The 13,117-nt window shown below is 43.8% G+C and overlaps 1 protein-coding gene across 1 annotated transcript in view; it reads left to right on the forward strand.

Moving 5' to 3' along the window:
* Nucleotides 1–13,117, forward strand: part of LOC106567921 (Down syndrome cell adhesion molecule homolog) — a 136,124-nt gene that overhangs the window by 26,332 nt on the left and 96,675 nt on the right. The window contains 2 exon segments of the mRNA XM_045692248.1: nt 1,723–2,040; nt 2,618–2,767. Of these exon segments, the coding sequence (XP_045548204.1) occupies nt 1,723–2,040; nt 2,618–2,767 (468 nt within the window).

Raw genomic sequence — 13,117 nt, forward strand, 5'->3', positions numbered from 1 at the left:
TTGTTCCACTGGATATCATAAGGTGAATGCACCAACTTGTAAGTCGCTCTGGATAAGAGTGTCTGCTAAATGACGTAAATGTAATGTAAAATGTTTTATTCACTGTTTTAGCACACTCCGCCAACCCTGATGTCCTAGCCGTGTCTGAATCCTGGCTTAGAAAGGCCACCAAGAATCCTGAAATGTCCATCCCTAACTATAACATTTTCCGACAAGATAGAACTGCCAAAGGGGGCGGAGTTGCAATCTACTGCAGAGATAGCCTACAGAGTTCTGTCATACTATCCAGGTCTGTGCCCAAACAATTTGAGCTTCTACTTCTAAAAATACACCTTTCCAGAAACAAGTCTCTCACCGTTGCCGCTTGTTATAGACCCAAACTGTTATAGACCTATATCCATCCTGCCCTGCCTTTCTAAAATCTTTGAAAGCCAAGTTAATAAACAGATCACCTACCATTTCGAATCCAACCGTACCTTCTCCACTATGCAATCTGGTTTCCGATCTGGTCATGGGTGCACCTCAGCCACGCTCAAGGTCCTAAACGATATCATAACCGCCATCGATAAAAGACAGTACTGTGCAGCCGTCTTCATCGACCTAACCAAAGGTTTTCGACTCTGTCAATCACCACATTCTTATCGGCAGACTCAATAGCCTTGGCTTCTCAAATGACTGCCTCGCCTGGTTCACCAACTACTACTCAGATAGAGTTCAGTGTGTCAAATCAGAGGGCCTGTTGTCCAGACCTCTGGCAGTCTCTATGGGGGTGCCACAGGGTTCAATTCTCGGGACGACTCTTTTCTCTGTATATATCAATGATGTCGCTCTTTCTGCCTATGCAGCACACCACACTACACTCTTAGAAAAAAGGGTTCCAAAAGGGTCCCATATGGGACAGCCCATAGGAGAACCCTTTTTTCTAAGTGTGAAGCTCATAAAAGATTGGTGCAGTATTGGGTTGTAGGGGTGTGGTATGGTATGGTGGAGTAGCAGCATCCACCCACACACACAGCACGTTTCTTAGGGGGGTTGGTGGCTCAGCACTCCATGAGCAGCCCTCTAGCCGCAGTTTCCCATGATGCACTGTGTTTGTAATCAGGTCTGGTGGTATGCTGGCCCTCCAAGTTCCTCTCCTCTCCCTCGGCTCCTCTGCAATGCCTCTTAATAGTGAACAACTCTCCTTTCTCCAATCCTCACTGCAGTTAAAAACAGCACTTTGGCCATGTCGTCAGAGCACAAAACCATTATAGCACCACAGACCCAAAGGGTAGTACAACGTAAGAAACCTTAAAGATAAATGAATAGTGGAGCTCTGTCTATTCCAATACAAAAACTTGATTTAAAAGCTCTGCTGACTAGGCTTTCAGAGGTTTTAGTTTAGAAAAATAGCACAATGGCCACCATTGTTAAGATGGAGACTGGTTTTTCTGGATCCTTCAAGCCATTCATTGATTGTTATTTTTTTGTTTCAGTTTTTTTTCTAAAACTCAGAATGTTACATTGTAAAACAACCCTCATAAAAATACCCTTAAAAAAAGGATGAAAAATCATCCCTAAAAACATAAATGGGCTCAGTATTCTTTCTTCACATTGATTAGGATCAGGGATATAGTGGTACAAATCAAAGGTGGCTAAAGGCTGAACATTGGTCGAGAAGAAAACCTAAACACTATCAATGACTAACATTCCCCCCTCTCCTCTCCTCTTTTTGCCTTGCAGTTTTCAGTGAAGATTTACGTTCCAGCTTATATTTTGTCAATGCATCTGTGCAAGAGGTAGTGTTTGCCAGCACCACAGGGACCTCGGTGCCCTGTCCCGCCGCGAGTGTGCCCCCCGCCTCGCTGCGCTGGTACCTGGCCACCGGAGAGGAGATCTACGATGTCCCCGGGATCCGCCACGTGCACCCAAATGGCACCCTTCAGATCTTCCACTTCAACCCCTCCAGCTTCAGCAACCTCATCCATGACAACACCTACTATTGCACAGCGGAGAACCCCTCAGGGAAAATCAGGAGCCAAGATGTCCATATTAAGGCTGGTGAGTTGTCTATCTAGTTGGTTTATGCCTATAGTTTACAGTAGGGTTGTTTATTTAGAGTATAGGGGCAATGCCAAGGCTGGAGTTGATTCCATTTCAGTTCAGTCAGTTTAAGAGGTGACCTGAAGAAACTGAAATGACCATAGACCATAAAGATACAATATAATACTGTTCTATTTAATCTTGTGCCCTGGACCATGTAGTGGTTAGTGGTCAGTGTGGTTCTGGAAATGGACTGTTGATTACAGAGGTGGGAGTTAGGGCTGCAGACAGTATGGCTGTGAAGAAGTTGACCAGAAGGTTGTTGGTCACTAAGTGGGGGTATATTGCTTGGGTGACTAGTGACCACAAGCGAAACCTTCCAGCCGGAAATGTACAACGTGAACCACAGACATCACATTGGGTTGAGAGTGTGAGCAAAGCAGCGAATTAAGCAAAGGAACAAAATATATAGACTTACCAAATGTTTTGCCAAAACAGGAAAATAAAAGTCAATTCATTCATCAGTGTCATTTCTTGTGTAATTTCTTATGTTTTCCAACAAGAACATTTGTCCATATCCCCCCATCTCTTTCAGTTCTACGAGAGCCCTACACGGTCCGCGTGGAGGACCAGAAAGCCATGAGAGGCAATGTGGCGGTGTTCAAGTGCATTATCCCAGCCTCGGTGGAGGCCTACATCACTGTTGTGTCCTGGGAAAAAGACACAGTGTCAATCAACATCCAGAGTAAGTCTCTGCTCTCTAATCGCTACTGTGATGTATACAGAGAAATGTATGTAAAAAAAACAACAACAAAAAACAGCTTGGCAAATGAGTATCACACTGCAAGAAAGGGAAGGCCATAGGTTTGAGATAGCGTTTTGACCCCAGGGATGTGTGCATGTGCTATGCACTGTCTGTCTGCAAGGCCTTGAGAGGTCAGGTTAGACTAGTAGACTAGTGCCCATGCCCCTTGTCCCTGTTCCAGCCATCCAATCAGCCTGTTGCGTTGTCTTGTGTCCACGTCTGTCTGACCTCATGACAGACTGGCCCTATTTCCCTGCTGACCCGGGCTGGACGAGAGTCTTCCACGAGAGAAAGGAGGAGGGCATGGCAGCCCTGTGGTGTTACTTAGCCTCAGTGCTATTGACCTAGTTCTCTGGTGATGGGGGCCATTGCATGGTACACGTTGCACGGTCTGATCATTCAAATTGCTTAAATGGGACGCTCGTCTACTCGATTGTTTCCTAGACCCCGGGGGCAAATTCACTTTATGTGGGGCATTTAACAAACTCAATAGACAAAGCTAATGTCGTTTTGACTTTTGGACGGAGGGCAAATGCAGCGGTTTCTTTTTTGTTGATCTTTCACAATTTGTCTGCTGAGGCGAAAGCAACCATGTTGAAAGCTATATCAATCTCTTAATCGTCCATAAATGGATTTGCCGCGAGGACGTTTTGGAGCTGAGGGGATATGCGGTTATGGTTTATGGAATACATATGTTTCATAATGTCAAGTATTTTTTCCCCTAGACTTAATACTTGACTGTATTCTAAGACTTGTCATATGATCCATTCGATGTATGTACTGTAAAGACGCAATGCAATCATTTTCTTATGCAAGTCTAAATGGGTATTTTTCCTTGCTGTCCTATGTGAAATTCACTATCAAAACAAAATGTTTACTTTGTGCTGTTAAAATCAAAATGTACACGCTGTCAGAAAGATGTAGCCGCCACCAATCCAGTGCTCTTCTCCATGCTAAATAATAGATGACAGAAGTCTATGAATCCAGCAGCAAGTAGTCTTTATTTATTTCTCAACACATACACCCACTGTTCATTCTCCCCATTCTTCATGGCTCACGCATAACAAGTGTAACTTAAGTAGTCTGCGTGTGTGAAAGAATGTGTGTGCGTGTCCATGTGTGCGTGCGTGTGTGTGTCTGCGTGCATGCGTGGTATCCATGTTGACTGATGGTTCTAGGCAGATGTCCAAGCCCTACTCCTGTTTTCTAGGGGCCGCCAAAGCCCACCTTTTAAATGTTTAATGAGTAAAAAAATAGAAGAAAATATCAACACTTAGACTCGAAAAACTTCACAAAATAAAGTTTTTCTGTCTCTGGTAGTATGAATTATGGATGGTAGTATTTCTGTTGGAGAGGTGTACCATGAAGCAGCAGCAGGCCCCATCTAACCATCCCTCTGTAAGTCTCACTGGGGTTAAGCCTACTTTAGGATGGGTTGCTGTGCAGAACCTAACAACGCACCACTCAAAGAGCTCCAGTGTCTGCAAGCGTGCAATGACGGTCTAATATGACCGTGAAAAATACACACAATCAAGAAGACAGTCACTAGAAGTTGCAGTGCAGTAAAGTGCATTGTCAATGTCAGTGGTCATAGGTAAACCCTGGAAATGGTTAGCTACTAGGCGTGCAGGCTTTTGTTGCAGCCCAGCACTGTCTTACAGTACACAACAGTACTGCTCTTCAGGACATTGACTTGTTAAACCAGATGGTTAACGCAGGGCTGGAACAACAACCTGCACACCATATAGCTCTCCAGGCTCAGCGTTGGTGACCACTGGTGAATGCAATTGATGTATCATTACACTGAACATTTGTCATTACATGGTTCAAAACAATATGGTTATATCATTTTAGATGGAAAGAAAAACTGGTAAAGTGATGATCGAGTGGCAGGAATTACAGCAATGATTTGAAGGAAAAAATGATGCCCATATCCCATTCATTTGTGTCTATAGCTACATGCTCCCCTCCTCTGATAAGCAGCTGATTGTCACTAAGATATGGGTGAAGATATGGCTGGGGATGAAGCAATGACACCCACACACGTATTTCTTTCGCTGCTCTGCCGCGTGGCTGTCTGCTGCAGCATAATGCAGGATGAATCCAGTGATGTATTGTTCTGCGTTCAAAGCTCTGAAATGTTTTCATTCCAATGGTGAAAGGTTCTAAGTACCTTGCATCTGCAACTGTCTTATGGATTGTGTTCTTCCGGGAACCATTTTATGAATCCTCCTTCAGTCGGCTTCCCTTCGCAGTTTGTGAATAAGACTTAAGACAAGGGATATTATGAAATATGCCCAATAGTACCAAGCTCATCCTATAGCTACTATGCTGATGACACTAATGGTTGTATTTAACCAAAACCTCAAAATAGCTTGTCATGTTGAAAGAAAGTATGCGTGTTGCATTGATAGCCTCTGACAAAATCCCCAAAACTATTTTTGTTGCATGCAGTAATAAACATTCGATTGATATTCTATTAATTGAGATTATATTTATGAAACAAACCCAAATACTTATTCTCCATCAATAGCAAAAAGAGTGTTCATATTAGGTTTGTTTGTGTCATGTTGGGGGTGGGTTGGTGATTCTGTTTCTGTTGACTCACAGAGAGAGAGACAGCCCAAGCAGTGTTCTCCATTCCCCAGGTGCAGACTGAGGGCTTTGCTGTGCTGTGCTGCAGTCACTGAGGAGGGCCTTGTAGTGATTTGCCATGGCCTGATCTGGCCTGCTCTGCATTCAGCACGAGTGGGGCCGGCCCCCAGCACAACAGAGAGGCACACACGCACACGCTCTACACACTCCTTCTCATTCCACACACGAGCCACAAACCAGGGCTATCGGCCATCACATCACATTGCCCTTTTCTACTCCACCTACCCACCCCCCCCATTCACACACACACACACACACACACACACACACACACACACACACACACACACACACACACACACACACACACACACACACACACACACACACACACAGACAGACACACAAACACGCCATGGTCACTCCCTGTCCTTGTATTTAGGAGCAAAGTGATAAGGTACATTATGACATGGGAAGTCGTTTGTACCACCATTGACTTTGTACCATCCTCATACCATCAATATATACGGGTTATTGACTGTATGTGTTATACCTGAATGTGTAACATTTATTGTTGAATCAGCTACCCAAAAGAGCTGTTGTCTTTCAGTATACACATGTGATATAATGGTGTTCAGCAACAACATAATATTCATATTGTTCTTATTCCTGTCTTATTGATATTCATCCAAGCTTCCCTGATTTGTTCTTCCGGTTGGAAGTTCAACACTGTTGCCTATCTATCTGGTGTATTTCACAGTTTATCGCTAATGTTTCATTGCCATTTTCCAGCTATTTTCAAGTTGTTTAGTGGCCAGCCAGTCAGTCATGTGTGTCTCCGGGCTGGTGGTCGCTGTGAAATAAATATCAATTGTTTTATCAAAAGCCAGGCCACCATCATCATGTGTTCATGGGCTGGTGTTTTCTCTTCTCTCTCTCTCTGTCTCTGTGGTGTCAGCTTTACAGTACTCTCAGTTGGTATTAGCTAGAATGTCTTAGCCCTGCCCACCTTTGGGAAAGCAACCTGTAATTACCTTGGTTATCCCATTGGCTCACTGAAATAACCTAACCTTTTTCAAACTCAATTTTGTTGTTGTCTGCTTATTTTAGTCCATTTCAAAACTTCATTTAGGAAAAGTACAACATGTCTAAAGATGATTTCAACATTGCCTGCTCCAGAACATTCTTGGTACTTAGAAAAACATAATATTGTTGTTCTTCCCTCATTGTGCTGCTTTTATAATTGCACTAGCACTGGAATACCGGACACCCCTGCAGACCCTGCAAGGCAGGGGTGCCCACAAGCTCTCGGGCCCATGTGACTGTGATCGATGTCTATTTTTTGTTTTAAAAATCATTTTACAGTAACCCTCCAAAAAGTAATTCATACATCTTTTTAATTTCCATATGTACTAGGAAGCTAAGTGTTCATTTCTTGGGCTTCATGAAAGTGACTGACTCAGGCCTTGAAAAATAAATAATTGAAAGTAACGGGGTATCGTGAACAAGTGCCGTGGTCAAGGCAACGACGCCGCCAGTGCAATGAGTGGAGCTTACTCAGGTGTTTAAAAACGCATATCAGACCGACAGCCCAATGCTTCTTAGGTAGTTCTTCATGAGTTTATTTAAGAAAACGATCTCAGGGATGGTTACAGGGATGGTAAAAACAGCTTGATTGCCGTAGCAACATCAGGGAAACTGGGCAGAAAGGAGTGGTGCTTCAAATACAGCAGTTCTGCAACATCTTTAATTGGTCCTCTCATTCTCCTTAATTTCTGGAAAGAGATTACTTGTATAGGAAGCCCTGGGGACAGGTCGTCTGGATATTGGACAGCCAATAACAGATTATCATCTTTAGCGGACAACAGTTCAAAAATATCGGTTCGCAATTTCGTTCATACTGGTGAACTGGCGTTGTGTGGATGCAATATCAACAGTCCCTTATCTCTGGTATATCTTGGCAAGCATCATTCAAGACTAAGTTTAAATCGTGTGCAGCGCAATGTACATACAGCATAACGCATGTCTCAGGAAAGATTGTCTGGCTTGTCAATACTTAGTATAGAAAACAGTTGGGCACACAACCTAGGCCTACAGGCCGTGGTGAAAACATTTGCACATAAAAATGCAAGGCGACGCCGTCGCATACTCTAGCTTCTGTAGCCCTCTACGTTGAAAAAAAGAGAGGGACATTTACACACACAGATAAACATTTTTCTTAGAGAAACAAAGAGAAAACGAGACACAGAGAGAGAATACTTCAGGATAATTGTTAGGTTATTTGATGTGTAATTGTTATTAAAAAGTTTATAGTAGCAGCTTAATACTGTATTTAGCTATAGATAGTAGGCTACACTGCATAATGAAACAATCCCTTGTAAGCTAGTGTTCTCAGGGTGGACTGACTGTATTATTTGGTGTTAATAGTTGGTTTTAGTATGCAATTTTACAATTAGCATTGTTTGATTTTCCAACTTTAATTACGGAACAAGTATTTACATTATTGCCACCAGCCAGCAGTCTAAATGTCAGCATTGCTACATCGTATATAGCTTCTTGAAATGTTACCCTTAACATGAGAAAATTATGACCAAATAGGCTTACCAATAAAAATGTAACCATTGTCTAAAGCAAACCTATAGGCTACGTGCCCTGGCAGTGGCACCACAGAAAGCCTATCATCAATTCAACAGGCAGCCGAATAGACATGCCGCAATTTCAGCACCATGGACAGCGATCAGTAGTCTATACTTTTTGAGGGGCTGTACTAAACAAGTTAAATATCTAACTTGTGATGAGATGTTTGTGCAATGTTTTACACACATAGCTTACATTACGTGTACTTGGACACCTGGTCCCACAATTTACCACTCTCCACGCTGAATAGCCTGAAGCCACAGGTCTCTCCTCACAGCCTCTATTTCCTTACATGGGATCATTACAAACTTTAGATTGGGATTTTTGACCTGGTTTGACGTACATTGTACAACACAGCAGTTTTTCAACATGGTTTTTGATTTCTGTATAATACAAAATAAACAAAAATGTTGGCTCTTTTTCAATGGGGGTCAATGGGGAAGAAGGATTGTTTTCCACCAAGGTGAGCGTGGTCTAGGGGAATCCCTGTGATGTGAATATCAACTGGGAGTATATGGTCGGTGTTTGTAAACAGTCCTCTCTCAAATGGGACCGATGATTTTATCACAGAATATATACTATCAATATTACTCTCTGTACACCATTGATTTTAACATTTTGTATTGCGTTGGAACAAATGTGGATATCACCATGCAGCATACTGCAGCACAGCTTGCGTGGTGCCGCAGAATTCTATGGTACGTTATCTAACTGTCAGCCATTGTTGCCAGAATGACGCAATTTACCACAATCTGCCACCATCTACCACAAACGGTCGCAACATAAGCTCAAAACTTTTATAGGGAGAACCACTGTATGACAGAAATCCAAGCTTTGGTTTAGTTTCCCTGGCACTGTTTCCAAATGCATTTGTGGCACAAATCCAATTTAGCATTTACTATTTGTGGTACAAATCCCATTCAAGTCATGGGACCGATATTTGCATTTTTCGTGCATCATGTTCAAATCATCTGTAAGTGACTTTGCAAGTGAGCGTCACAGTCAATTTTAGATACTTTCGGATTATTTGGACATAATGAGCAAAAAATTATAATATCGGTCCCATGAATTGAATGGGATTTGTGCCACAAATGCTAAAACGTTAGCATTTGGAAACAGTGCCAGGGAAATAAAACCAACACATGGATTTCTGTCATACCTTGTAAATAGACTGCTTACAGGTTAAGGAATCCAATGCGTTTTTTTATTTGTGTGAACTATCCCTTTAAGTATTAGATCAACATTTGTAGAGGGAAAAAGTCAGTAGTAATTCAGGTGTATTGATGTTGCCTTTTTGAGGACTGAAGAGAAAATTTAATTGGAAGGATTGAGTGTAAAGAGTAGCATTCATACAGTATAGCACACTCACTGTTGGTTTGCTCTATGGTAAAACAGTATAGAAGCAGCGTAAGCATTGGTGAATGCAGCACCACCTTGAGAAAGGGGCTGAGGCTGGGGCTGGGGCTGAGGAGGGATAATGGTTTTACTGGTCTCTGTGTGCTGGAGACAGAGAGAGAGAAGGGAGGGAGGGAGGGAGGGAGGGATGGAGGGGAGGAAAGGGGGAAGAAGGGACTAACATGGCCGTGTTTCTGGAAGCCATAGCCATGTTGGGGGAGGAGGGTGGGGTGAGGTGAGGGTCTCTCTCTCTCTCTCTCTCTCTCTCTCTCTCTCTCTCTCGCTCTCTCTCTCTCTCTCTCTCTCTGTCGACAGGCAGGGTTTGGACTCTGATGCGTGACAGGCCGGATGGAGAGTCTTTTTCGAGCGCTCGTCATTCCTCCTCTCTATGATTGGCTGGAGTATTGTTATTCACACCGAAAATGGGTCAGGCGGCCTGTGGAGGATTGAGTGTTTGTAGAGACGTACAGTCCGCAGACACACACACACACACACACACACACACACACACAAACACGCTCAAACTAAGGTTGAATGTACTCTGGAGTAGAGCACTCACTCCCTGCAAAAATAAAATAGATAAATAGAAATAAATGGTGTGCTGTATAGTGAGCGAGGGAGTGAGTGTCTCTGGTGTAACCAGCATTCTCCTCCCCCTCTCACAGGCTCCCGGCTGGTTCTCCCGCCACGCCTAGTGGCAGGGGCCTTAGCTGGAGAAATAAAGGGATAAATAAAGTGATACACAAAAAAATTGGGAGGAAAATCGATACCTGTGCGCATGAATCTGGCTGCGGCTGCCACTAAGCATTATGGGATCATGACGGGAGAGAGGCAGTTGTGCGCAGGGCAGTGTGAACACAACGTGATAAGCATGGGGGTGAGGGAGGAGAGAGGAGGGGAAGCATGCTCCCCTTAGCCATGGAGAGCCAAAATGTCCCCTGTATTTTATTATCTATGCACTTATTTAAGTTTGAAAGATCCTATGAAGATCCTGCCACGGTCGTAGACACTCAGTGAGCATTTGTGAGTGTTGATAAATAATGTAATGCAGATCCATATGTGGTTAGCTAGATTCCAACAGCCTTTGTCAGCCTTCCCCTGCTCCGCTCCCAGACCTAGACAGATATATTAATTCTCTTATCTCCCCCACCACCACCACCACCTTCCCTGCACTGATCAAACTCCCACCTCTGCACTGTGGCTGTTTGCTCATGAATAACCACAGTTTGTTCCTTATTAAACTCTAGGCCGGGGCTGGGAACGATTAGAGCTCTGAGCCGGTGTGAGGGAGAGAGGGGGACTAAGCGCAGCTTAGTCTTTGATAAACAGTGAGCGAGGGCTCCATAGGTGCTGCTGCCGTTTGGCACATCTTCCAGGAAGGAGAAAGATGTTGGTAGTGGTGGTAGACTCTTCTTACAGCCTCCAGACCCCAACAGCACCAGCAAGATCGGGAGCCCTGCCAGGTCACATGTGGACCCCGTCCAAGATACAGATTAGCTATCATCACAACATGGGCTAATCATGGAAGGAGCCACACATTAATTAGCATTTAGAGATATCTGTGGACTGGATGTTTTGGAGGACCTGATCTTTATTTTATTCTTCTTATTATCTATCCTGATGCCTAATCACTTTACTCTGCCTTAATGTACATATCTACCTCAAATTGTATTTATCAGTGGGTCAAAGGGAAGGTGTCAGTGGTGAGTGGAGAGTAGAGAGTGTGTTTTTGTGACATTAGGATGTTGTTTTTTTTCCAATGGCTTGAACTACACTAGTGTCTCTCTGGGTCCCTCTTGTTTTGTGGCGAGACACACACGTGACAAGACGAGGTACCTATGAGCTCATAAGGCCGTTTGTTTGTCCAGTTTGAGATTCTATTCAATTGTATGTAGCCATGTTATGGTATGTCATGTTTTCAGACAGCAACAGGCCCTGACACGCTGGTGTCAGAGTGTTAAAGAAGAGAACGTCTTTGCAGAGTTTACTAGAGAGTAGAGGAGGGAAGGTTTTGATGAGGTCAGCTGAGGAAGGGTAACCCATCACTCTGCTGAGATGGCTTTATACAGTAGCTGGTTCTGCCATGGAGGAGGGACAGCGATATCAGATGAATGCTACACCTACATCTGGACAGACAGATGGACACACAAGGTGTCTGTGATATAGATATGATACACAAGGTGATATAGGAGAACATCTGAAGGAGGAGCCCAAGGAGAACGTTCTAACTTTATGACACGATAGGAAAGCGAGGGTCATCACCTGAGCGGGACTAAGCCCAACCTCAAGTGTACAGGTTAGGTTGTGAGTGGAGAGATCAACACTGCACTCTCAGTGGCCTACATCCCCGTCAGGCTGACGGTGACTCAGCGTATCTGTCACGATAGAGCTCGTTAGCTCAGGAAAAAGATGGAGACTAATGACTCTCTGTCTCTCTCCCTCTGAACAGGTGTTGTGAACCAGCATCAGGGCGCTATAGAACAAATCCCAAGACAAATTAGTTTGAAATTTAGATATATTTAGGCCTTTCTATAAAGAATACTTTCATCGTCCTGGTTTCTGTTGGGTTGGTTAAGCGATCTTGAACCATAATGTAAGAGCAGAAAGACTAGGGAAGAACGAGGAAGGGAGGAAAGAGAGCAGTGTTCTGGAGCTAGAGACGATGGTGACAAACACAAGGAGCCTTAGCGTCAGTCTCAGCCAGAGACAAACAAACGGCTGTGCTGCTGTCTTCTTAGCACCGCGTGATTACTCTGTCAGCGAGAAAAGAGGGGAAGGCTATTCCCCCCTCCATCACTCCATTTCTCTCCCATGTTTAACCTTGCTGTTGGTGATGGCGACGTCACAATTAGGTGATCCATAAGACCAACCTTTGACTGGCGACATCTGCATGGAAACTGCAGCAGGCTGATGGCAGAGAGGTGTGTGTGTGTGTGTGTGTGTGTGTGTGTGTGTGTGTGTGTGTGTGTGTGTGTGTGTGTGTGTGTGTGTGTGTGTGTGTGTGTGTGTGTGTGTGTGTGTGTGTTTGCGGGGAGAAGGAGGGGGAGGGGGGGCGGAGGCTGTGGTGTAGGCTGCTCTTATCGCGTGTGTGCAGCTACTGCAGTGTCTTTGAGAGACAGAGGGGCTGTCCATGAATGCCACTCACTCTCCCTATTCACAGCAAAAACACACACTCTCTCTCTTCCTCTCTCTCTCTTCCTCACTCTGTCTCTCTCTCTGCCTGCACTGCATTTTCTGTCAAGAGAGTGAGAAAGAAATAAGAAAAACATGACTTGAGCTTTGATGCAGACTCACGACAAATGGCTCCATGTTGTCACATTTTCAGATTTCTTTCTAACAAGGGACAGGCGAAAAGTGAAACGTCATTTGACATCAGAGCATTTCTCTTCTAATGTGTGTGTGTGTGTGTGTGTGTGTGTGTGTGTGTGTGTGTGTGTGTGTGTGTGTGTGTGTGTGTGTGTGTGTGTGTGTGTGTGTGTGTGTGTGTGTAGATCTGTTTTTTAAACACTTATGATTGCAACAGCAACATTAAACCCAGAATAAATCACAAATATCATACTAGGGTAGACCTTACATATATATATATATATATATATATATAATGTACATTTATTCAGATATAGAATTGGATATAATATATCACAACACCCCATTTTTTTCACT

Source organism: Salmo salar, chromosome ssa13, assembly GCF_905237065.1.
Source record: "Salmo salar chromosome ssa13, Ssal_v3.1, whole genome shotgun sequence".
NCBI lineage: Eukaryota > Metazoa > Chordata > Actinopteri > Salmoniformes > Salmonidae > Salmo > Salmo salar.